Below are 26,053 nucleotides of genomic sequence, written 5' to 3'. Positions count from 1 at the left end.
TAATTTATAGAATCTCTATCACTAATCCAATAGTTAGTACAATGGACAATTAAGGTTTTTTTTTATTTTTATTATTTTTTTTAAGACAGAGTCTTGCTCTGTCAGCCGTACAATTATAGCCCACTGCAGCCTTGACTCTTGGGCTCAAACAGTCTTTCCACCTGAGCCTCCTGAGTGGTTAAGACTATAGGCATGCACCACCACATTTGGCTAATTCTTGAATTTTTTTACAGACAGGGATCTCACTATGTTGCCCAGGCTAGTCTCAACTCCTGGCCTCAAAGGACCCTCCTACCTTCGCCTCCCAAAGTGTTAGGATTACTGGCATAAGCCACTGTGCCTGGCCGGCTAAGGTTTTTGATGTACAGTAGAATAGAACATAGGATACAGTAGCATGGAAAGTAGCCAGTATTAAAGTTGTAAATTTAATATGTCGTGTGAGTAATCAAAATGAGTTGTAACAGTTTTTATCAAATTTATTATAAATTTGTATAGTGTTAACATAGAAATGGAAATTTGTAACCTCCATTTTATTCCATTTTAGTGAATACACTTTATAGGTTAGTTTTTTTTCTTATTTAATATGATGTAAAGTGTATGGTTAATCTTAAAACTTTTCTCCAAGTGAAATGTTTAACAAAGAGTATTTATTGGTGTTCACATGACATATCAAATTAACCTTCCTACTTGACACACTTAAAATACAGAAAGAGCAGAGTTTGGTTTGTTTTTCAAGCAATTTGATTTGGTAGTCATTGTAACCAGCTCTGTTTTGTCGACGTTTGTGGGAATAGGGATAAATTCAGCCATGATAGTTTTAAAAAGCATCTATATTGACTATATAGCTGAGGGATTCTATAAAAGGAGCTAAATGTAGTTTATATTTATTGTATGGTGTAAAAATAGGAATTGTCACTGGGGGAAAAGCATACAGACATGTAAACAAATATATCATCAGCACTACATTAAAATTCACTAATATAAATTAGTGGTCAAAGAAGGAGAAGGAAATGGAGGAACTGAGAAGTTACTGTTGCCATCTCTTTAAATTACTGATAATAAATTTTATGGTGAGTTTTCATGAGTTTCCTACATAAAGGGAAAAAAATGAAGATTGCTGAACTATAGAGGGAAGACATTATAGTCATAGATATTCATTTACTCATTAAAGATTAAAAGTGTGTTATTTCCCAAACATTGTACTAGGCACTGGGGATGAGAGTAAGAAGATACAGTTCAGTAGGAGAACCAGAGATAATTACTCTAGAGTCTTGAATCTAGTTGCTTTGACCTTTTCAAAGTTTGTCATCTCCTATAAGTAATGAGAGAGACTTTTGAAGGGACAAAATATTAGGAACACTACTTGATCTTTTTAAAAAAATAAAAAATAAAAATGCTAACTGGAAATTATCCTACTTTTAGGCTTTAAAACAGAGAGAAGCAATCCTGAAACTCATCTTGAAAAATGAAAATGTAAGTAGAAAATAAAATTTTTTTCCCCATCCTATAAATCTGATGTTCATAAAGTTATTTTAGAGAAATATGAGGAAGGAATCTGAGGATAATATACCCCAGGGATCTCCAGCCCCTGCAGTCACAGACCGGTACTGGTCTATGGCCTGTTAGGAACTGGGCCGCACAGCAGGAGGTGAGCTGTGGGCTAGAGCTCCACTTCCTGTCACATCAGCATCGGCACTGGATTCTCATAGGATTGCAAACCCTATTGTGAACTGTGCATGCGAGGGATCTAGGTTGCTCATTTCTTATGAGAGTCTGATGATAAATGTAATGCACTTGAATCATCCCCAAACTATGCCCCCCTCCTCCACTTCTCCAGGTCTGTGGAAAAATTGTCTTACACAAAATTGGTCCCTGATGCCAAAAAGACTGAGGCACTGATACACCTTTGAACTTGACCTGAATCCTCTTGGTTGCTTATGTAACTCAGTAACTATGGTATATGTGAGTTAAAGATACTTTTCTTATGTTTTTAGAGCCATGTGTTTTTGTATCTGTGCATTAAAATGCTCTGATATTTTTCAGACTATTGTCTGATTTTATGTAAGATACATTTGTTTTTCTACAGAAGTTTTTTGTTGTTGTTTTTTACTTAATTGCATTTTTTTAACCTTTCCTGTAGTGCTGAAAATTGCAATATTTTTTGAAGTTGAAATTTAAATTTAAGAAATTGTGGTAATCAAAATTTTCAATAGCTTTTGTGTTTAAGGTTTTTTTGGTCACATGTTTCAAAAATTAAAGTATGTATATTTAATAATACATGGAGAAAAATCTTCTCTTTTTTCCTGTATATATTTTTTTCTTTTCTTTCTTTTTTTTTTTTTTTTTGAAGCAGAGTGTCACTCTGTAGCCCAGGCTGGATTGCAGTGGCACGATCTTGGCTCACTGCAACCTCTGCCTCCCAGGTTCAAGTGATTCTCATGTCTCAGCCTCCCGAGTAGCTGGGATTACAGACATGTGTCACCACACCCGGCTAATTTCTGTATTTTTACCATGTATTTTTTGCATTTTACCATGTATTTTTACCATGGTTTCACCATGTTGGCCAGGCTGGTCTCGAACTCCTAGCCTCATATGTTATTTCTCCTTTTATTTACTTATTTTTTATATAAACTATCAATAACACATACACACTGTTCTGTGCATTGCTTTTTTTACTTATCGTTGAGATCTTTCCATATTAGCATCTAGTTTCCTTATTCTGTTGTCTGTCTTTGTTTTTACACTACATAGGATTCCATTGTATGGACATTCTGGAATTTAGTTAATCAATGCCACATTGAAGGACATTTGGATTGATTCTGGTCTTTCACTATTATAAAAATTCTACATTTAATAACTTTGTGTGTATGTCATTTCATACTTGTATAGGAATATTAGTAAAGTAAATTATCCAGGAGCGGAATTGCTAGATCAAAGATTAGAGTGTTTATAATTTTGGTAGCTATTGCCACATTGTTCCGGTTTACTCATATTCCTGTGATAAAGAGTGCCTCTTTTCCTATAGTCTTGCCAACAGAATGTTATGGAACTTCATGCCAACATGATAGGTAGAAAATGGTTATCTCTCTGTTTTTTTGTTTTTGTTTTTTTTCTTTTTTGAGACATGGTCTCTCTCTGTTGCCTAGTCTGAAGTGCAGTGGTGTGATCAGGGCTCACTGCAGCCTTAAACTCCTGGGCCCAAGTAATCTTCCCGCCTCACCCTCCCAAGCAGATTACAGGCATGTACCACCAAGCCTGGCTAATTCTTTTTATTTATTTATTTATTTTGTTGAGACGGTATCTTGTTGTGTTGCCCAGGCTGGTGTTGAACTCCTGGGTTCAAGCAGTCCCCCCCGCTTTGGCCTCCCAAGGCTGAAATTATAGGCATAAACCACCACAGCTGGTCAAAAATGGTTATCTCATTAAAGTTTTAATTTGCATTCTTTAGGGATGGAATGAATATTGTATGTTTAAGAACCATTTGAATTTTTTTTCTGTGAACTGTATATTCATATATTTTGCCCATTTTTCTATTGCAGTGCCCCTTTTCATAATAAATCTGTAGGAACTCTGTGTATTATGGAGATTTGCCCTTTGTATGATTTGAAAATATTTTTTTCCAAGTTGTCTTCCGATTTTATTGGAGTTTTCTTCCCCCCCCACCCACCCCCCCTACGGCTTCTGGATTTTGAATATAAATTTAAAGGCCTTTCCTACTCCCAGATTTATAAATAAAGTAATTTTCCACACTTTCCAAACTCTTGCTGCCTGTTTTCCCAAAACTCAATAACTGCATATAATTGAATAACGTGGTATTCCTCTTTATCCCAAACTTGATATCTAAACTCACTGTTAGAACTCACTGTATAAACTAATAAATCAAATAGATTCTGATAGTGAATGAGCCTTAGTAGAGATGCTACTTTTATCAAAATACTTGTATTTGTATGGCTTCCCTCCTTCCTTGAATTACCAGAAACCCCATGGCTAATTCTTCTCCAGCCATGCCCTACTTCCACACTTCCTATTTTTTCCCATTATATCTCACCCATAAATGTTTTAGTTGTATCTCTAAAAGAAAAGGATTCTTTTTTTTTAACCTAGCCTCATTGCCATGTTATACCTATTGAACAATTGACAGTAATTCATTATTTTCATTATCTAGTCTATGTACAAGTCTCTGATTATTGTTTTCTAAATGCCTTTTTTAAACCATGTATTTGACTCAAGATCGTATGAATTTCCTAATTTGCAATTCTTTGATAGATTTTATGTCTCTTTTAATTTATAGGTTATAGGTTCTTCCCTTATCTTGCTTCCCCCCGACACCCAACCTTTTAAAATTATTTACTGGAGAAACTAGGTTGGGTTTGTCCTGAGTTGTCCACAGTCTGGGTTTTGCCGATTGCAGAGGAGTAGTTGTTCCTCTAATATTGGTAGTTGAATCAAGAGGCCGGATGAGGTTCAGGTTGGTGGGGAGGAGACACAGGACAGGACAGCACACCTTCGTAGGTAGAATTATGTTCTTCCATCAGGAGAAGCATAATATCTCAGTGGCTTGTACGTTTTACATTTAAATCTTTATCATATTTGGAATTTATCTAGATAGATGATATGCAGTATGAATCCAGCTTTGGTTTTGTTTTTCTAGATGGATACCTAGTTGTCCAACACCTTTTTTTTTTTTTTTTTTGTGACGGAGTCTTGCTTTGTCACCCAGGCTGGAGTACAATGGCGTGATCTCTGCTCACTGCAACGTCTGCCTTCCAGGTTCAAGTGATTCTTGTACCTCAGCTTCCCGAGTAGCTGGGATTACAAGCATATGCCACCACGCCTGGCCAATTTTTTGTATTTTTTCATAGAGACAGGGTTTCATCATATTGTCCAGGCTGGTCTCGAAGTACTGAGCTCAAGTGATCCACGTGCATCGGTCTCCCATAGCACTGGGATTTCAGGCGTGAGCCACTGCGCTCAGCCCATTTTTTTTTTTATGGCCACTAGAGATGCCACTTTTACCAAATTCTCGTATGTATTGGCTCTGTTTCTGGACTTTAAATTCAGGTCTTGGTCTTTTGTGTCTTTATGCACTAGCATTAATACTGTTTTAATTATTGAGGCTTTGTAAGTTTTAATATCTGGTAGAACTATATATCCCTTGTTGTCCCTGAGCCCCAAGGTTATTTTAATTCTTTTTCTTTGCATAAATTTTAGAATCAATTTGTCTTACATAGGAGAAAAACAAACATTAATATTTTTGGTGGATTCTTATTTAAGATAATCTTTTTGGTGTTGAATCTTTCTGCCCAAAGGCATATATGTCTTTCTGGGTTGTTTACCTTTGTGTCTTTCAGTTGTTTTCTAATGATTTATTTATTTTTTAAAGAGATCGGATATCTTATCAAGCAGAGTTCCATGGAACTTAAAAAAAAAGAGAGGAGAGATAGGGTCTCACTCTGTTTACCCAGGCTGACGTGTTGTTTTTTTAGGGTCTCACTGTATTACCCCAGGCTAAAGTGCTGTGATATGATCATAGTGCACTGCAACCTTGATCTCCTGGGCTCAAGTGATCCTCCCACCTCAGTCTCCCAAGTAGCTAGGACTACAGGCATGGTTCACCATGCACAGCTAGTTGTTTTTTGTATTTTAAAAATCTTGTAGAGAAAGGATCTTGCTATGTTACCCAGGCAGGTTTTGAACTCCTGACCTCGAGTTATCCTTCTGCCCTGGCCTCCCAAAGTGCTAGGATTATAGGCATGAACCACCATTCTCGACCTATTTCCTTAAAACATACCAAAATAACATATAGTGTATGCAAAAGCTTAAAGAACCTAGCAAATTACAAAGATTAGGATCAGTGGTTATGAATCATTTTGGGGGGAGCATGTCATAGAGCCCTTTAAGAATGAGATAAAAGTAGTCTTTTCTAAGAAAACTATGTACATGAAATGTGTACAGTTTCAGAGAAATTCCTAAAATCCTCCATGTTTTTTAGGTAAGGAACTTTGGTCCTAGATAAAAAATTAGTAAATTATATTTTGCCTTTTTTTTTTTTTTTTTTTTTTTTTTAGACAGAGTCTTGCTCTGTCGCCCAGGCTGGAGTGCAGTGGCATGATCTGGGCTTACTGCAACCTTCACCTCCTGGGTTCAAGCGATTCTCCTGCCTCGGCCACCTGAGTAGCTGGGATTATAGGCGCGCGCCACCACACCCGGCTAATATATATATATATATTTTTATTTTTTTATTTATTTTATTTTTTTAGTAGAGACGGGGTTTCACCATGTTGATCAGGCTGGTCTCGGACTCCTGACCTCATGATCCGCCCGCCTCAGCCTCCTAAAGTGCTGGGATTACAGGCATGAGCCACCGCGCCCGGCTGACTTTTAATTGAATTTTTGATAACTGCTTTCAAAAAAACATTGTGTAATCCTGGCACTTTGGGAGGCCAAGGCAGGCAGATCACCTGAGGTCAGGAGTTCGAAACCAGCCTGGCCAACATAGTGAAACCCTGTCTCTACTAAAAATACAAAAAAAATTAGCTGGACATGGTGGCTGGCAACCGTAATCCCGGCTACTCAGGAGGCTGAGGCAGGAAAATCACTTGAACCCCGGAGGCGGAGGTTGCAGTGAGCCGAGATCGTGCCACTGCAGTCCAGCCTGGGTGACTAGAGTAAGACTCTGTCTCAAAAAAAAAAAAAAAAAAAAAAAAGTGTAGTTGTAGTATTGTTTAGATTAATAAGTTCCTTTGAATTAGGATGGCCATGGTGTGGCTAGAAATTTAACAGATATTAGAAGGTAGTTACAATTTTGGAGACTTCAAGTTAACCAATACAGTTATTTAATTTAAACCATTTTAATGAAGGATCGTTTTGCATGACTGGAAGTTTATAACATTTTTGAAATATAATGTGGTCTAGTGTAGCTGGAGATGATGCAGATGATTTACATATAGCTGATTAATATGAGTACAAGTGATGAAATTTAAGCCCTTGTAACAGAGCCATAATTTACACAGGTTATTTAGTTTCACATTTAAACTTAAGAAGTTACTCATGTGAGTGTTGGGCTTGGTGACTCATGCCTGTAATCCTAGCACTTCTGAAGGCCATGGTGGGAGGATCACTTGAGGCCAGGAGTTTGAGACAGGTCTGGGCAACATGATGAGACCTCACCTCTACAAAGAAATTTTAAAATTTAACTGGGTCTGCCTAGCTACTCGGGAGGCTGAGGCAGGAGTATCACTTGAGCTTAGAAGTTCAAGGCTGCAGTGGATGCACCACTGCATTCTAGCCTGGGTGGCAGAGCAAGATCCTATCTCTAAAAAAAAAAAAAAATAAGAGGAAGAAATTATACATGTCTCTAAATTTTAGTATTCAGTATTCTGCTTTCTTAAACAGTACTGTCTTTGGAAATTCTTTTAGGATTATATTTTTCATGGCTACAGGGAATTTTTTTTAGACGATCTCTGCTTTGTCACCCAGGCTGGAGTGCAGTGGCACGATCTCAACTCACTGCAGCCTTCCTGGGCTCAAGTGATCCTCCCGCCTCAGCCCCCTGAGTAGCTGGGACTATAGGTGCATGCATCACACCCAGCTAATTTTTTGTATTTTTAGTAGAAATGGGGTTTTGCCATGTTGCCCAGGCTGGTCTAGAACTCCTGAGCTCAAGAAATCCACCCATCTCAGCCTCCCAAAGTGCTAGGATTACAAGCATGAGCCATCCCACCCAGCAGATACAGGGAATTTTTAGCAATTCTGTTATTCATAAAACCACAAAGTATAGTCTCTAATCAGTTTCATGTTGCAAAATATGAATGCTCTCTGGATAATTGCTGACAGAACATCTCGTCATTTCCCACTGGTTGGTATTTATATGCTGAAGGATTACTGCTACTTCAATAAAATCTGAAGAAAATTCATTTAATTTTGTTAAAGATGCCTCAAATCAGTAGCACATATATTTATTTGGTAAACTGAGCACTGTCATGCTTATACATTGTGGAGCTAAATAAGGGTTTTTTGTTGTTTTTTTTTTAATTCACATGAACTTCTAGACTTTGATTTCTTCTTCTCTAAATAAAAGATTGAAGCTTTTGAAATGATACTGTGTTCTACTCTTTTACAATTATTTTATTGATAGGTATTCCTTAACATGATTCGCTTATTTTAAAAAGATAAGTGTAGTGATTTTGGCTTAAGGTTTTAAGTATAAAAAGAATTAGCACTGATAAAATTTATACCCTATAGAAGTATTTTGTCTGACTTTAAGGAGGTAGCTTTTTTCCCTATACAAACTGACCTGAAATTACTTTTATATGATATAGCAGCAGTAGTTGTTTGTTTTTTGTTTTGAGACAGAACTGACGGTCTCCTACATTCTAGCTGACCAGCCTCGTCATTCTAGCCAGACTGGAATGTAGTGGTGTAATCCTAGCTCACTGTAGCCTTGAACTCCTTGGCTCAAGTGATCGTGCCTCAACCTCCTGAGTAGCTAGACACACCCAGCTAGTGAACAAAATTTTTTTTGTTGAGATGGGGTCTGTGTTAGCCCGTTCTCAGACTGCTATAAAGAACTACCTGAGACTGGATAACTTATGAAGAAAAGAGGTTTAATTGACTCACCGTTCCACAGGCTGTACAGGAAGCATGGTTGGGAGGCCTCAGGAAACTTAACAATCATGGTGGAAGGCGAAGGGGAAGCAAGCACGTCTTACCATGGCAGAGCAGGAGAGGGAGAAAGTGAAGGGGGAAGTGCCACACACTTTTAAACCATCAGATCTTGAGAGAACTCACTCACTATCATGAGAACAAGGGGGAAATCTGCCCCCATAATCCAATCACTTCCCACCAGGTCCCTCCCCTAACATTGGGAATTAAATTCAACATGAGACTTGGGTGGGGACCCAGAGCCAGACCATATCAGGGTCCATCATTTGCCCCAGCTGGTCTTGAAATAAAATTATAAGTGTAAAATGCTTAGAGTACAGAGATGTTATTTGCAAGTATACTATTAATGGTGTATATAATAATAAACAACTGCATAAGTAAGTATCATTCTTTCAAGCTATTTTAGAAGTCTGTTAACTTATTCTGCTGTTGCTGCCTATACTCAAAACCTTTTTAACTTGGGAATTGCCTTCAGAGTTGCCTAATGAAAAGAGTTCTCATTATTTTGTGGTTTATCTAAAAGCTATTATCTTAACAACAAAATGAGCTACTTTTAGAGTGCTTGCTATGTGCCAAGCATTTTGGTGAGCTATACATTGTTTTATTTAATCCTCATTTATCTAAGGAGTACATATTAGTCCTATTTTACAGCTGAGGAAACTGAAACCCAGAGAAGTTTTGTAATAACTTGCCCAGGATTACACAAAGAAGTGATGGAGCCTACTCTTAACCATTAGGGTATGGTACCTCTTAATTAAATCTTGCTCCCCCAGTGACTGGAATCTTCTTTTCTTTGTTTTCTTATTCTTGGTTGGTTCATCTTTCTAACTGTATCATCTTGTCAGGCACAAGATTTGTGAGTGGTTAGAACATAGTGTGGCCCAACGGAGTGGTCAAAAACAGGAGGAAGTGTTGGATGTTTAATTTTTAACATCTCAGAGTATAGTTTGGAAAGCTCTTTAAAGTAGTTTGTTAAATGTATGAAATATTTCAAACATATAAACACATAGCCCCATTATCTTCCACCCATATTTAACAGGCGATTTTAATATATTTCCACATTTGCTTCATATTTTTTTTTTAATTAAGTACAGCCTTAAGCAACCACTGGCCACTTCCCATTATCACCGTCATTGGTAACCTGCTGTCCAGGAGTTGATAGAGTTTATCAATCCCGTGAATATATGTGAACAGATACCTAATACATGTATATAGGTATATGTTATTTTTATTCTTTTTACAAACAGTAGAAAAATTAGATCCTTGTATGTGTCTGTCTCTTAAGGACACATGAGAAGAGTTTCTCAATTCACAAAAAATTAAGAACTACAAAGGAAAGAGAATAGAGAAGTCTGACTATAATCAGACTTAAAGCTTCTGTATCACAGGATAACATGAACAAAGTGAAAAAATAAGCCACAATGAAAATATTTGCAACCCTATAACCATCAAAGGACTAAGATCTAAATTATATACATGTATGTACATTAGATCACAGGTGCTGTCACCAGTCCTAAGAACTCAATGATGTGGCAGTACATGAGACATAAGTTAAAAATCTTCCAGTATTGTGAATTAGCCCATTTTTATGTGTAATTATGTAAATTTTTGCTGTATATGTTTTGAGGCCATGTTACATGTATGTCTACAAGTGCAGAATTGTTGTATTTTTCTGGTGAATTTTTTTTATCATTATATAATGACTTCTATTCTCAATTATGCATTTTGAGTAAAAATCTGATGTAACTAGAACTACATTAGCTTTCTTTTTATTAATAGTTGATGTCTTTCAGCCTTTTACTTCCTGCTTTTCTTTGTTTTTATTTCAAATGTAACACAAAGCCGGGTTTTTTCCCTTTAGCATAAGTATTGTCTATTATAAACCTCAAATAGCTACATTTTGGGTTCTTTTGTATAAAATCTTACCAGCCAAGTTTAGTCTATTTGCATTTATGGTGATTACTCATAAATTTGGATTCATTCATTATTATTTTAATGCTTTCCATTTATTATGCTTTTTCTTTGCTTATTTGTCCCAACCCTCTAGTCCTGAGTTTGTTAATACTGCTCTTGTATTCTTTATTCTGTTTTTCTCCCTTCCTCTATTGGTTTGGAAATTACACATTCTCTTTCTTCCTTTAGTGTACGCTTTCTATCCTTTAGTGGTACCTATGTATTTTGACATACATAAATAAAGTCTAAGTTAATAATATCTGTATCCTCTTTTTAATGCTTTACTTGTAACACTTTAGAGTACCTTAATGTAGATGTCTCCTCTGTCTTACATGTTCTTATTGTACAGCATTTTAGCTCCACTTTGTTTTTATACCCCAAATGATTATGACTACTATAATAACTATTATTACTACTCTTTATATAGCTAAAGTTTATTTAGATTTATCCATGTATTTACCATTTGCTTTGCTTATCATTGCTGCTTGCACTCCTGCCCTCTGGGTTCAGTTTCTTTTTATCCAAAAACATGATTTATCTTCATGTAACTGTAACGTTTAGGAATGAGAGCACTGTCATGTGAGGTCACAGTTGCAGAGCTGGCAGTGTTGTCTCACCTTCAAGTCTCTTGTCCTTGTGTAGAGTTGCTGTTCTTCCTAAAACACTGTGTCTTCCACGTATACAAATGGGAATTTAGTAAATATAATACAAATACAAATGGGAATTTAGTAACTATAAGGTGGCATTTCACATCAGTGGGGGAAAGTAAATGTTGCTGTAACAAGTGATGAGCTAAACAGAGGAAAAATACAGCTGGACCTCACTATATTGTGTTCAAATCCTGGCTCTGACCGTGTTTACCTGTCCAGGTCTCATGATTCTTATCTGAAAATGAAATTGATAGTTTCTGAAAAGATTAAATGAGAATAATACATACAAAGTGCTTACCCCAGTGAATGAGACATAAGAATCATTTACTACATGGTAGTTATAGGTTTTTTTGCTTATTTTCTCTTCTTAATCTGTACATAAGTTGAGTATGATTAGACTATCTCAAGTCTATTATGTGGCTAGGACAGTCACTTAATTGGCTTGACTATAAATAAGCTTAGCTTGAGGAGCAAAAGTATAGGTGCTAAATTCATGTTGAGATAATAGAATACCAAGCATTACAATTAAAAGGAATGTTGAGTTTTTTTGTTTTTGTTTTTTTTTTTGTAATGGACTCTGGAGTTAATGATGTAGGTTATTTGCCAAGTACTGTATGTTGAATATATTACAGAAAAATGTCACCTTGGTACCTTCTTGAGAGATATCAAAGCAAGTCCAATATCCGTTCTTCCCCATCACTCTACAGTGTATCTAGTGATAATTATTTGTCTTAATCATAAGGACAAATAATGAAAATTATATTTCAAATTTCTAAGCTTTTGTGGTTAAAAAAAGCTTCTAGAAACTATTGTTTCTCCTCCCATGCAGTTATAATATGCTTAACTTTCTTTAAGATGGGTGTTTGGAAGTATCATTTGCAATATATTTATTTTTGTTTTTTAAGCATGTTTTTATATTTGTTTAAGGTGGATAGGCATGTAGACCTGCTAGAAGTTGCCCAGGAAACTGATGGGTTTTCAGGAAGTGACCTAAAAGAGATGTGTCGAGATGCTGCCCTCCTCTGTGTTAGAGAATATGTTAATTCTACATCAGAAGAAAGGTATGTTATTTTGACTTGATTTTTAATACTTGTCAAAACCTTTTAGAGCTTTTAGGTTAGTTTCTTTTATTTCGCTTTATATTAGAAACACCGCTTATGAAATAAAAGGTAAATTTGGATTATCACCCCCTGCAACTTTATTTATTGCCATTTGTCCAAAGCAGAATTCTGAAAAAGAAGGAGGGCAGAATTGTGGGAAGGGTCTAGAATCAAGGAGAAAAAAGGTGAATTTCTTCTGATGATCCGTGGAAATTTCACATGTAAATTGGAGATACTGAAGACTAGACCTCAATTTGTTAACGAAAATGTATTTATTGAATAAAGAAACCATTTATCACTGCAGCAATTTTACTTGGAACCAGTTCCAAAGTATAGTGAAGTTGAGAATCCAATTTTTTTACCAGCCTTATTTCAGCAAAGACACTAATGAACTGGAATAGTTCAGCCCTGGTGAACCATGTCCTAAAGGAAGTTTCCTAAAATGCCACTTGCCTGGAACCAGTATTATACTGCATTTCTTTTCAGAATATCAACCTTCTAACAATTTCTGTGATTCTTGGTGAACTCCAGTGTACTTTTAGGGGTTGTGTTAAAGGAATTCTCCAACTCTTTCTTGTCCCTTTGTTTCTTGGTCTCCCTTCCTCACCTTCCTAGGGTTTTCACTCCTTGCCTGTGGTATTCATATATTTAATTGCAGTGTGTTGCCATAGCAAACTTCAGCAAAAAAATGTTTTGCGGGCTTTGATATAGAAAGATCTACATGAAAGCTACTCTGTCAGCTGGTAGCTGTGTATGCAGTGGCTCTGGACCCATCATCGTTAGTGCACCCTCAGAATCTGCCTTCCAAAGGTTTTTATTCTTTTCTTTTTTTTGAGATGGAGTTTCGCTCTTTTGCCCAGGCTGGAGTGAAGTGGTGTGATCTCGGCTCACTGCAACCTCTCTCCCCAGGTTCAAGCGATTCTCCTGTCTAGTCTCCCGAGTAGCTGGGATTATAGGCGCCCATCACCATGCCCGGCTAATTTTTGTATTTTTAGTAGAGATGGGATTTCGACATGTTGGCCAGGCTGGTCTCGAACTCCAGACCTCAGGTGATCCACCCGCCTTGGCCTTCCAAAGTGTTAGGATTACAGGTGTGAGCCACCACTACTGGCCAGGTTTTTATTCTTATATATAAGATTAAGAGGAGAAATAACCAACCAGTTCGTAAATTTTGCGTAGGCGAATTACACTAATAATGAAATATCTATTTTTTTGCTGCCTCAAAGCCCTGAAAACTATATTTCAGTATGAAAAATCTGGCTAATTTTATATTTCCTTTCAATATGAAAAATCTGGATGGACTTAGGTTATAACTTTTTCCTGAATGTTTTTCCCTGAATATCTGTAAATTACAAGGGAGCCATAATATTCTGGACTTTGTTTCTCATTGAAGTAGGGAGGATTTGGATTAGTTGGTTTTTACTGATAGTGAAGAATTTTACTCTCAATTTGTAAAAAGCAAAACATGCATGTAAGTATATACCTAGAAATGCTACTTTTTAATGACAGTTTTCATGGGAATAACATAATTTTTTAAATTGGAATTATATTCCCATTTCAATAAACTATATAACATTTTTTACCTTATGGTAATATTGTGTACTTATAGATGTGAAGTCTTTGATTGTAGCTATTTTAGCTTCTTACTTCTTAGCAGTCAGTACTTTTAAAAAATTCCTTGTGATTTCTCTATGTGTAGATAATTCCTGGAAGCATTTACATGAAGCTGTTCATTGTGGTTGTCTTTGGGGTCTTGAATGGTAAAGAGATTTCATTTTTATACCCTTTTCTACAGTTGAAAACAAAATTTTTTTTTTACCACATGCATCTCTTTTAAATCTTGGTAAAATATTTTAGGGAGGCATATTCTAAAGTTATTTGAGTATTTGATGGTTTTGTTTGCATTTTAGCCATGACGAAGATGAAATTCGGCCTGTTCAACAGCAGGACCTGCATCGGGCAATTGAAAAGATGAAGAAATCAAAGGATGCAGCATTTCAGAATGTTTTAACACATGTTTGTTTAGATTAAGAGTAAAGATCATTTGTACAGTTCAGTGATCTAGTTTGGTGTGTCCTCTTACCAGTTAGTGGAAATAGAACAGAAAGAGTGCTCTTTAAAACAATGAGGGAGCTCAGTGTTTATGGTTTTATACTCTGAATTCTAAGTTATTGAGATATAGTTGTTACATAGGTGGTATTACTGTTTGTCAAAAATCATGAGGAGGAACAGTTGAATCCAGCCTGAACGTGGGTGCTTGTGTTTGACCTCTTCAGCCATATATTGTACAGCCTTATAGAATCTAAGCTGGTCTTAAAGTCATAAATGATTCATTGGGTCATTAGTGAGAAACGGGGATGTGGTTAGGTGCTGGTTCCTAGACATGTGAGTATGCGTTTGTGTGTGTGTGTGTATGTATGTGTATATTAAATGTATATATCCACACATTTTATATTGACATTCTGTAGATATGTTTGAATACAGAAACTTTTTTTACCCCAACTACTGAATCCAGGAGTACCAAATAATATATAGTAAAACTAAGATTTAAGATTGTGTCAAAAAGGTACAGTGATTCAGCCATTTCTATTTGTCATTTGTTTCAACCTTTTTTAAGTTGAGTGTTTTTATTTCTGCAGTTATTAGTTGGATCCTCCACATCTTGCATATATACATGGGCTCAATTATTATGTTTGTCGGGATAATCAAATGAAAATACTAGTTCAGTGATCAGCATTGAATGGTTGTTAGGCAGCCATGTGCTCAACACTGATTTCACCTCTTGAGTATAAACTTTTTAAGTTTAAATTGGTTTACATGAAAGTGGATTAAAAGGCCTTTCAAAAGAATGGGTTTGAAAAACCTCAGTACCCTTTAATACATGTACATTTCTTTCCTTTTTTCATTTAATGTAACATGTCTGTTGTAACTATGTTTCTTAAATATTATTTTAAGGTTATGTGTTCTTTAATTATGGTCAAATATAATTTGGTCACCAAAAATGAAATAATAGTTTAAAACAAGTAGCTGTTACTAAGTGTGCTAAAAATACTCATTTTGTAATTAATTTTTGTTTTAGTATATTATAAATTGTGCCCTGGTCAGGTACAAATGTACACATCAAAATGCCCATATTGTATCTATCTGTAGTCATTTAATGTGAATTATATGTGAAATTTTTTTCAAAATTTTACTAACCAGAATTCTGTTATAGGCACCTAAACACGCAGCATGAGGAAAACAGCACAACACAATCTTGAGGTGCCTTCTGAATCATCAGATTAAATTATGCTTCATATGTTTTTGCTTTTACTGTATTTCTTTAAAAACTTTAAATCTTTATTCATGTGTTACTGGATTAATTTATCTGATAATGTGTCTCACAAGAATCTGTTAGATTTTTTATTCTTCAGTTGTACTTTGAATGGTGGGGTGGAAGTTTCAGGTGAACACTGGATAACAAAAAGCAAGTTATGGAAGATTGTGAAGAGGATGGAAAAATTGAATACAAGATACCAAAAATGAAAAAAGTGTCCCATTTTTAATAACTATATTCTATCATTTTATAAATGTGTAATAAAGGGGTCCCTCTTTATTGGTTGTTCTCCACTTAATCTTTGGTCTTTTTCAGTAATTTTAAGTTTCCTGGGATTTTTTTGGTTTATAAAACTTGTGTTTAGACTTTATCTTGCTATGGAGTTTTCACACTTCTATAGCACATATCCTAGTATCTAGTCATTTCTGTTTTAATATGAATTTCAGTAATTTAATTTTAATCTGGTGACATATTAATCGAAAATAAGGAGTATGTATACCTCCACATGTCCTTTATTTTTGTCTTCTCTTAAATTCACAATATCCAGTAGGAGTGGTTATTCAATTTCTTTGTGGTTTTAATCATCAAATGAAGTTAGAGAAGTATACTAATCCCAGCAACTATGACTCATCTAGCCATGTTAAGACCATAAAGTAATTCAGGAAACTATTTTCCTGATTTTTAAATAACTTCTAGTGTTACGTAACAGCTATCCTTCTGTTTTAGACATGCATTTCACATATGTAGTTGAATTCTAGATTCTAAGGTAATTCCTTTTGGGTAATACTTAAGAGTACTGGATCTAGAATCAGGCTTCCTGAGTTTAAACTCAGGCTCCCCATTAACTAACTGTGTGTCTGTGAGCCCCAGTTTCTCATCTGTAAAATGGGGCAACAGTGGCACTCATCTTAAAGGGTTGGATAATAAAATAATGCATGTAAGGCCCTCAGCATAGTGCCTGGCACAGAATTACTGCTCAAATGTTAGCTGTCATATTGTCACTTTTGCACACTGATGTACATATCCTGTTGACCAGGCTCATTCTTTAAGCATTCTCCATGCTTAAACCAGTTCCATAATCCCTAGGCTGTACTCTAGGGATTGAGACTGAAAGGATCACTTATGCCATGTTTCTCTAAAAGCATCATTGCTGGAAGACTTTTGATAAGTCTGATGTGTCTCAAGCTATTCTCAGGCCTTTTTATGTAGAGTTTAGAAATGAAGTATTTGAATCAATTTAGTATCTCCTCTACTATGTCTCTCCTTTCAATCTCAGCCAACCCCCTACCTGCAGGTAAACCCAGCACTCATGATGTGAAGAGCTGGGTTGGGGTACTCTATTCTGTATGCATCATAATAGCTTAACATTATTTAGTAGCTGTAACTTACAGGTTTAATGCTAGATGAGGATGTCTCAAGCCATGAGTGTGCTTATGTAAAAATGGCGGCAACATCTCTTTGGTAGGAATTTTTTACTTGAATTGTTATTTTGGGAAAATGTTAACAGATTTCTTCTGGATAAAGAAAATAAATTGGATGATGTATATTTTATGTTTCTTTTTAGCTTCTCTTAAAATCAGAATATTGAACAGAATTCTGATACGCTGAATATATATAGTGCATGGCTGAAACTCCAGCACCAACTGGGTGCTTCAAATGAAGTCATAGAATAATTCTATCTAGAGCTGACGGAAATCTTTTCAGAGCCTTCATTATTAAATTTGTTATAGATTTAGTTATCAAAGATAGAGTTCTCTAATCTTTTTTTTTAAAGTTCTCTTTATTTACATGTATAGGAAAACATTCTGCCTAAATCATGATGTTAATGAAAATCATAATGAGGAGAACTTGAACCTTATTAAATATGAGCTTCTAACGTAATTGACTAAAATGTATCATATATGACACAGGTGCCATGTGCAGATGATATCAAACCTAAAACCACTTAGCAATGTGAGAAGAAACAGAAAACATCCCAGTTACACTGGTGTAAAGTTTATACTATTTATTAATGGCCCATAAGGGTCTCATTACTAAAACACTGCAGTGGGATTATATTTTTGTAATCGTCTAATATTTACAGTCATAAACCTGCATGAGAATACTTTCAAATACTAGCTTTTTTGCTTTTAAAATAGGTAACAGTGAATGTTAGTATTGGGTGTGGAATGCATCAGGGACACAGATTTGTAAACCATGACAATTCAGTTGTAAAACTAAAGCCAAGTGCACCTGTAGTCCCAGCTGCTGGGGAGGATCACTTGAGCCTAGGAGGTGAAAATTGCAGTGAGCCGATACTGCGCCATTGCACTCCAGACTGGGTCACATAGTGAGACCCTGTCTCTACAAAAAATAAAAAAAAAAAACCTAAAGCCAAAACATTGAAATAAGTTACTGACATGCAAATTTGGAACTGAAACTAGAACACAGTGGTGTATATCTCACTGTTCTGAAAATACACAGCTTCCAGAAATTCTAAGAATGGCCAAGATAACTCAAATAGGGGATTGGCTATATCCAGTAAAACAAAATCACTTGCAGTCATCTCTAAGGGAGATGAGGGTCATCTGTTAGGCCATAGTCATAGACTTATAAAGAATACCAGTTAGGATTCTGTTTGTAGCAACCAACTCTAGCTAACCTAAGCAATAAAGAATTTATTTGAAGGATATAAGATCAAACGGAAGCTAAAGAACCAGACTCAGGATAGAAACTTAGCTCCCAAAGATTTTTTTAAGCAGAAATTGCTCAATAATCTTGCTTTTATTCCTCATGGATTAAATTAACTCCAGCTGCTTAAAATGCGCATTCAGGATTTAAATGCCTGGACGTGAGTGTGCAAACCTAGGTCAAAAATCACCCCTGGCAGTCTTGGAGCTTTGAGAGGACTCTACAGGAACTACTTTGGCTTAAATGGTTTGAGGCAAAGCAGCTGGGTTTAGTGATTCATCAAGACTAAATGTGAAAGGAGAGGTAATTTATTGAAAGGAAATTGTGAGAAAGACTGTTAGACAAAATCTGACAAATGACCAGGTGGTTACTTGAAGCCATAACATTGAAATATGTTGGGTGTTGGGTATATACTAAATGAAGGGCAATATTATAACAAGTGGACATGCTGGAAGTATGAGCAACTTACGTATGTAGTTTGTGTGGATGGGCCTTTAGGGACTGCTTCTTCGATCCCATAAGCTCCACTTCCACTTGATGATGAATGCTATTTGGCTTGCCCAACTCTGCCTAGATGGATGGTGAGCAACTTTGCATGGTAAGCAAAGGCTGTCTTGTGCAAATGAAATCTCGTAGGCAACAGCTATCGGAAGAATAGGTGACTGCCTGTGTGGTAGTCTCTGTTTTAGGGAGGTGTCAGAGCTTTATCTTTCTTTAGGCAGATAAAGGGGCTTCAGAGAGAAACCACTGCTTGCATCCTCTGTTTACTTTAGTAAGGTCAATAGATGTAAATTTCCTTTAGAAATGGACAGCTTTTCAGAGCTATTCCTGCCTGCAGGTCTCAGAATAATCAACTTGAAATATGCCTAAGAAGTATATTCTGAGGTGGCATATTGTGGCTTCCTCTCATTCCATCAAACCTTTAGACATAAGAACAGTTGACTGACCTGGTGTCTATCCAGTTTGCTGGTTTCCTGCCTATAAGGAAAGTTATGTTGCAGATCAGTGGTAGACCTGAAAGTCACATAATAGAAAAAAAGGATAAGGAGAAAATGAATTGCTATTCCCAAGTAATCGAGATTTGTTTCTTCTTTCAGGGAAGATGATTGGGAAAATATTGTGACCTGATAAAAGTATTAATACATTTAATAAGGGTTTGCCACCATCTGACTAAATGATAACATACACCTTTCAGGGTCTTTTCTGAAAAATATCCTGAAACAGTTTGGCATACTCCCTCAGCAACACTGACATCTTCATGTGTTTACATAGACACATCCCGCCCACTTTGCCCTACTAATTGGCACTAGGAGCCGCCAAGTAACGTGGGGAGAAAAAAGGGGGCTACAAATGGCAGCTTTGAATTGGCTATTTACACCAGTTTTATATGGGGTGAGGATCAGCAGCAAAAAATGCATGAAGCCTTCAGGATAGAAGGGAAGGAGGGGCTCACGGAAAAAAAACTGCAGGCCTGAAGGCTGCTGAAAGTTTTGGTGGGAACAGGTAACTCTTTCTGCATTAGTAGAGGTACAGGGGTTGCTGAGAGAAAAACCAAACTGCTTCCAGCCCTGCTGGTGAAACTCCTTAGGGGCACTTAGAGAATAAGATCTGTTCCTTTGAAGTAAAGGGAACAAAGTAGCTTCATCTCAAAAAAAAAAAAAGAAAAAGAAAAAGAAAAAAAACCACCTGCGATGAAGTTCTGGGCTGAGGAGGCCGCTGGGCAACCCAGCAACTACCTAAAATGTCATTAAGTGCTTGGCTGAAACCATGTATCTTACACATCTAGAGCACAATTTAGAATATGACAAGAATAGGCTGGGCATGGTGGCTCACATCTGTAATCCCAGCACTTTGGGAGGCTGAGGCGGGCAGATTGCTTGAGCTCAGGAGTTCAAGACCAGCCTGGACCACATGGTGAAACCCCGTCTCTGCCAAAAGAAAAACAACAAAAATTAGCCAGGTCTGGTGGTGCACACCTGTAATCCCAGCTACTCTTAAAAAAAAAAAAATTCTTCTAAAAAAAAAACGGATATATGTGCAGAACATGCATGTTTGTTTCATAGGTATACGTGTGCCATTGTGATTTGTTGTACCTATTGACCCGTCCTCTATGTTCCTTCCCCTCACCACCCCGCAACAGGTCCCGGTGTGTGATGTTCTTCTCTGTGTGTCCATGTGTTCTCATTGTTCACCTCCTACTTTCCTACTTATGAGTGAGAACATGCAGTGTTTGGTTTTCTGTTCCTATGTTAGTTTGTTGAAGGTGATGGCTTCCAGCTTCATCCATGTCCCTGCAAAGGACATGATCTCATTCCTTTTTGTGGCTGCATAGTATTCCATGGTGCATATGTACCACATTTTCCTTATCCAGTCTATCATTAATGGGCATTTGGGTTGGTTCCATGTCTTTGCTATTGTAAACAGTGCTGCAATAAACATGTGTACATGTGTCATTATAGAATGATTTATATTCCTTTGGGTATATACCCAGTAATGAATCCCAACTACTCTTGCTTGAACCCAGGAGGCAGAGGTTGCGGTGAGACAAGATTGCGCCACTGCACTCAAAAAAAAAAAAGAAAAAAAAAAAGGCAGGGTGCAGTGCGCCTGTAATCCCAGCACTTTGGGAAGCCGAGGCAGGTAGATCACAAGGTCAGGAGTTCAAGAACAGCCTGGCCAACATGGTGAAACCCCATCTCTACTAAAAATACAAAAATTAGCCTGGCATGGTGGTGCAGCCTGTAATCCCCAGTTACTCAGGAGGCTGAGGCAGGCGAATCACTTGAATCCAGGAGGTGGAGGTTGCAGTGAGCCAAGATCGTGCCACGGCACTCCAGCCTGGGTGACAGAGCAAGACTCCATCTTTAAAAAAATAAAAAATAAAAAAGACATGAATAAGGGTAAATAGTCTCAATTATGATGTTCAAGAGAGTTGCTGCTGTCTCACGCCAATTATACAACGTCACAAAGCCCTTAAGTTGTGTGGTCAACCCACACCCAATGTCACAGGCAGAAAAAACTCAGCCTTCACTCTGATAAATTTATTAAAATAAGAACAAGCATCAGTTGTACATAGAAATAATCATTTGCACTAAGCATGGTACTAGAGCAGAAGAGCAGTTTTAAATGTATTTTTTAAATCACAAAATATATCAGTTAAGGCACTATAATCCTGTCTCATGTTTTCAATAAATATGCTGGTTTTTTTTTAAAGGCAGTAGTGAGTAACTGATTACGTGAGTATAGGCACTATACTATTAAAGACAAACTGCTGCGGCCATTGTGTGTAACTTATTCTCAAAAGAACTTTTGTTAAGATTAGCATTTTTTAAAAATGAGAATATGAAAATTGTCACAGTTTTCTCTTTCCAATTTAGGTCTCTTCCAGAGCGACCTATATATTAAAAGGTGCTGTTTCTTCACATATTCCTTGGCAACAATGAATTATGCATAAAGTAAAAACATTGCCTCTCAGGAAGTAAAGCCATCAGAAGATGTCTCAGAACAGCTTGAAATCTTTGGAATAGCTTTTTTTTTTTTTTTTTTTTTTTTCCAACTGCAATAAAATCAGTAGAAAACTCGACCTTTCAGTATCCGAGAAGGCAGCTTTGTAAGCACTTTCTGTTCAAGGAACTTTGTTAAGCAGCTGAGGGGAATCTGACCCAGCTCCTGTGTTGTCTGGTGTAGACAGGGCACCAGACCGGGATCAAGTGGTGTGGGTGCTTCTTTACTGCCACCAGCACTTCCTAATAATGGCAAATTTACATTTTGTTATGGTGCTCAGCAGCTTACAAAGCACATACATGTGCATCATCACAGTTTGTTCACCTGTAAGATGAAAGGGTTGGATTCTTTGTTTTCTGTGGTCTTTTCCAGTTCTAGTGCCTTGCTAGTCTGATAGTGTGAATTATTTTTTATTATAGCTGGCGCTGCTGCTGCAGTCAGGGCCATCCTTTCTGCAGGACACAATGACCACAGCAAAGAGCGGGAAAGATAACTTTCTATGACATCGCCACATTGTTTGACGTCCTTTCATCAAATCACTGTATGCTATTAAAAGTCACCGTGTAACTGGAGTTACATTATTCACAGAGGCCATTAAGACTTCTCTTCTTATTAGACAATATAACTTTTGTGACAGAAATAGGCTGCACAGATCTCTAAGATTAAATTCACATTATTGCACATTTTGTTTCTCCAGTCAGGTCTTCAACATGTAAGATATGATTACAACATTAAGGCTTTGTACAGCATGAGGTAAAATATCAGGAAGAATCTTGATGTGAGCCACACCTCTTTTAGAGTGAGAAAGATTTTTTTTTTTTTTGTCAATTGTACAGAAGAGGACACTTAATCTGATATATTTTACAACTGATAAATGCAATGGAAGAGTACAGGTTGTCAAGACATGCCGGAAAATATATTCACTTTTCAGCAAGTAACTAGACACATGGTCAAACAAAGCCTTAAGAAATCTGGGACCTGCCTGCTCAGGTGCAGTAGAAAATACATAGAGCTAATTTTATTCTGAAATGTATAAGAATATTGCTTTCACCTGCTAAGATTTGGTCTTCAGTTTGACTTTGTATGCATATATATGTGTGTGTGTGTGTGTGTATATATATATTATAGACAACTTTTACTTCATTATAAAAGATTAAAATGCATCATTGAGAAGCAATTTAATACAAAGCATCTAATCATAAAAATAGAAAAGGTAATCAAAGAGCACTTCAGAAAGAAACTCTGGAGCCAAAGGCATTAGTTCTTCTCCAGGGACCTGTAATAATCTGTCAGGACCTTCCATGCTTTGGGGGCCATGAAGCCATCTGGGGGATTCTCTCCTTCCCGGGCGAGCTTCCTCATTCGAGTTCCTGAGATGAAGTCAAACTCATTGTGCCTGTTACAGGGTGGCAACAAAGAACTCAGTGTAGGTAAATGATATCTGCCTTAAGGATTCCTGGAGTAGGTTATGGTTTTTGAGACCCATGTTCCTTCTGTAAAATACTGCATCTTCAAAAGTGGGCAGTCCTCTAAATCTTCAGGAACTTGCAGAAGAAAAGGGAAATAATGGCAGCTATCCATTTAGTATTTACCATGCGCCTATACTGTTCCTGGAAAGTGTCTTGAGACCAGAGTCTGTCTTCTGTTTCTCTGCCTACTTCTGTGAGCCCTCAGCATGGGGAGCAAGTGCGCCATAAATATTCATTGCAATCTCTTTCTATGTTGCTTCCTTTCACTTAGTGTGCCAGGCACTCCGTGCATGCTCAAGAATGCATGTTGAAAGAGAAATATTTATGGACCATCTACTATATGCAAAAGACTGTAGTACAATTTTAGGGGACATAAAATGTATAAGACCACGTCTTGACTCTCAAGGGACTCAGTCCACTTGGGAGCATGTGGCAATGCACTGGAGAGTTTTTCAAAGGGCCCAAATTCTGCCTCATCATTTCTATTATACAGATGTTGATAAAAGAATTTTCCTCTGAAAACCTACCTTGCTGGATCATAGAAGTCCATGGCTTTTTTGGCTTTGTTGTAGGCAGCCACTCGGAATGGAATGATTTCCACAGAGGTGAGGCCAGGGGCCATGCTCAAGACCTTGCCCCCATGAGTGGGTTCATACAGATCCTTCTTGGTTTCAGGATGGGGCATTCCTGCAGGGTCCCTCCCCACAATGTAGAAATTGGCCCCCGCAATCATCCGGGACCTGCAGTGCCACTGGACCTAGAAAATGTCCATAAGGGATATGCTGGTCATTGTGGGTCAAATCTGTAGGTCATGGTTTATGGAGACACCTTTATTCTGCTTTAAAAGTAATTCAGCAATGTGAGTCAACTAAGAATTGCAAGAAAATCACTGAGGTTCTAAGACTCCATGCACTCTTCATGCTTTGTTATATTAGGTAGGATAGGAGCTCTAAAGATAGGATTCCTCCCTCATAACTCAAGGTTGTATTTCCTCATCTCTTCCCCAAACAGGCTAGCAGGACAAGAACACTCTAAATCTTTACTATTCTACAAACTATGTGAATTTTACTTTCCAGTGCCTCCCTATTCACAATGAATTGCAGTTTAAAGGAAATTACAAACTCCAGTATCTCATTATCTGACTGCCATTAATGAGCTAATTACCTTTCACATGCAGATGCTGATTTCAGTTCAGCATAACCCTTGCCCTCTTTAAAGCTCAGATAGCAATATAAAGGATGGAAAGGGGCCTGGAACTTTGATCTGATTGAAGAGAATTAATTCATTAAACTCAGTTTGGGGCATTCCAAAGGGTTGAGACCCTTTCTATTCATCATACTTGCGGCCAACTCGTTCAAATCCACTACACTGGTGGTGCAGTGGGACAAAGAAAATCTCTGTTTGATAAGCTCACTGTGTTATGATAAAAGGGTGACATTTATCTTTTAAAGATATCCTCTCCTAATGAAGCTCACAGGGCATGAAGAGTAACTGGAACTTCTGAAATTTAATATTAGGTTAGATACAACTTGCCCTATAACCCAGTTAAGTTTCATTAGCCACCTCATTCACTTGCCAACTTCCATATTCTCAAAGGCAATGTATAATAGGTTTGATTTGATGTTTCTAGCATTTTTCTTTTTTTTGTTTTTGAGACGGAGTCTCGCTCTGTTGCCCAGGCTGGAGTGCAGTGGCATGATCTCGGCTCACTGCAACCTCCACCTCCCAGGTTCAAGCAATTCTCCTGCCTCAGCTTCCCGAGTAGCTGGGATTACAGGGGCATGCCACCACGCCCGGCTAATTTTTGTATTTTTAGTAGAGATAGGGTTTCATCATGTTGGTCAGGCAGGCCTCGAACTCCTGACCTTGTGATCTGCCCACCTCAGCCTCCCAAAGTGCTGGGATTACAGGTGAGAGCCACTGCACCTGGCCTTCTAGCATTTTTCAAATACTAAGTGGAAACATAATTAAGCTGGCTAAAGAAGAGACACCAGAACATTCCAGAATCTGCTCATGAGGAAGCAGAAAGGATCCTAGAGACTCATTTACTCTTCTATGTAAAGTCTGAGTCTGAATTCCTGAGTCTCAAAGCCCAGCTCTGGGAATTGCTCACCTCTGTGGGGCCAGCATATAACATGGGAGACGGAAAGATGGCAACAATGGTTGACTTGGGATCCAGGACCCCTTCCTCGAGCACAGCCGTGTGCTGCTTCATCCGCCAGTCCAGAGGCACATCGTCATCCTTGGTCCAGCCGCCCAGAGGGTGTAGTAGGAGGATCGGGTGCTTGTAGCCCCTCTCTAGGAGCCTGCGGCGCGTGTCCTGCATCAACAGAGCATGGCCATTGTGGACGGGATTGCGCAACTGGAATGCAAACACCGCATCTGGGAGAGGAAAGCAGAAGGAAGGTCACAGAAACACATGGTGTCATTTCTCCATAAGAATAGAAAGGACACAGCTATGTTTATTGTTCCGTGCATTCATTATCCACTGGCTTTTTTTTTTTTTTTTTGAAAGAGTCTCACTCTGTTGCCCAGGCTGGAGTACAGTGAGCGATCTCGGGTCACTGCAACCTCCACCTCCAGGATTCAAGTGATTCTCCTGCCTCAGCCTCCTGAGTAGCTGGGATTACAGGCGTGTGCCACCACACCCGACTAATTTTTGTATTTTTAGTAGACTCAGGGTTTCACCATGTTGGCCAGGCTGGTCTCGAACTCCTGACCTCAAGT

The 26,053-nt window shown here is 37.6% G+C and overlaps 2 protein-coding genes across 7 annotated transcripts in view; one reads left to right on the top strand and one right to left on the bottom strand.

The window, feature by feature from the left end:
- Nucleotides 1–15,962, top strand: part of ATAD1 (ATPase family AAA domain containing 1) — a 65,398-nt gene extending 49,436 nt beyond the window's left edge. For 4 of the 6 annotated variants that reach the window (XM_054503078.2, XM_063670576.1, XM_054503077.2 and 1 more), the window contains 3 exons: nucleotides 1,423–1,473; nucleotides 12,195–12,328; nucleotides 14,278–15,962. In XM_054503078.2, the coding sequence (XP_054359053.1) occupies nucleotides 1,423–1,473; nucleotides 12,195–12,328; nucleotides 14,278–14,398 (306 nt within the window). In that variant the 3' untranslated portion in view covers nucleotides 14,399–15,962. Of the gene's footprint in view, nucleotides 1–1,422; nucleotides 1,474–1,837; nucleotides 6,046–9,315; nucleotides 9,403–12,194; nucleotides 12,334–14,277 lie in introns of those variants that run through there. The other 2 variants (XR_008504843.2, XM_054503080.2) reach the window with 2 other exon arrangements.
- A 5,417-nt stretch (nucleotides 15,963–21,379) lies between these two features.
- The window catches only part of PAPSS2 (3'-phosphoadenosine 5'-phosphosulfate synthase 2), an 89,312-nt gene continuing 84,638 nt past the window's right edge, over nucleotides 21,380–26,053 (bottom strand). Inside the window, exons 10-12 of the mRNA XM_054503075.2 lie at nucleotides 25,440–25,708; nucleotides 23,854–24,083; nucleotides 21,380–23,253 (exon numbers count right to left, since the gene is read on the bottom strand). Coding sequence (XP_054359050.1) covers nucleotides 23,115–23,253; nucleotides 23,854–24,083; nucleotides 25,440–25,708 — 638 coding nt within the window. The 3' untranslated portion in view covers nucleotides 21,380–23,114. The remainder of the gene's footprint in view (nucleotides 23,254–23,853; nucleotides 24,084–25,439; nucleotides 25,709–26,053) is intronic.

This window comes from Pongo pygmaeus, chromosome 8 (genome assembly GCF_028885625.2).
Source record: "Pongo pygmaeus isolate AG05252 chromosome 8, NHGRI_mPonPyg2-v2.0_pri, whole genome shotgun sequence".
Taxonomy (NCBI): domain Eukaryota; kingdom Metazoa; phylum Chordata; class Mammalia; order Primates; family Hominidae; genus Pongo; species Pongo pygmaeus.
The sequence above is the reverse complement of the archived record's forward strand: the minus strand, read 5'-3'. Positions and strand labels throughout refer to the sequence as shown.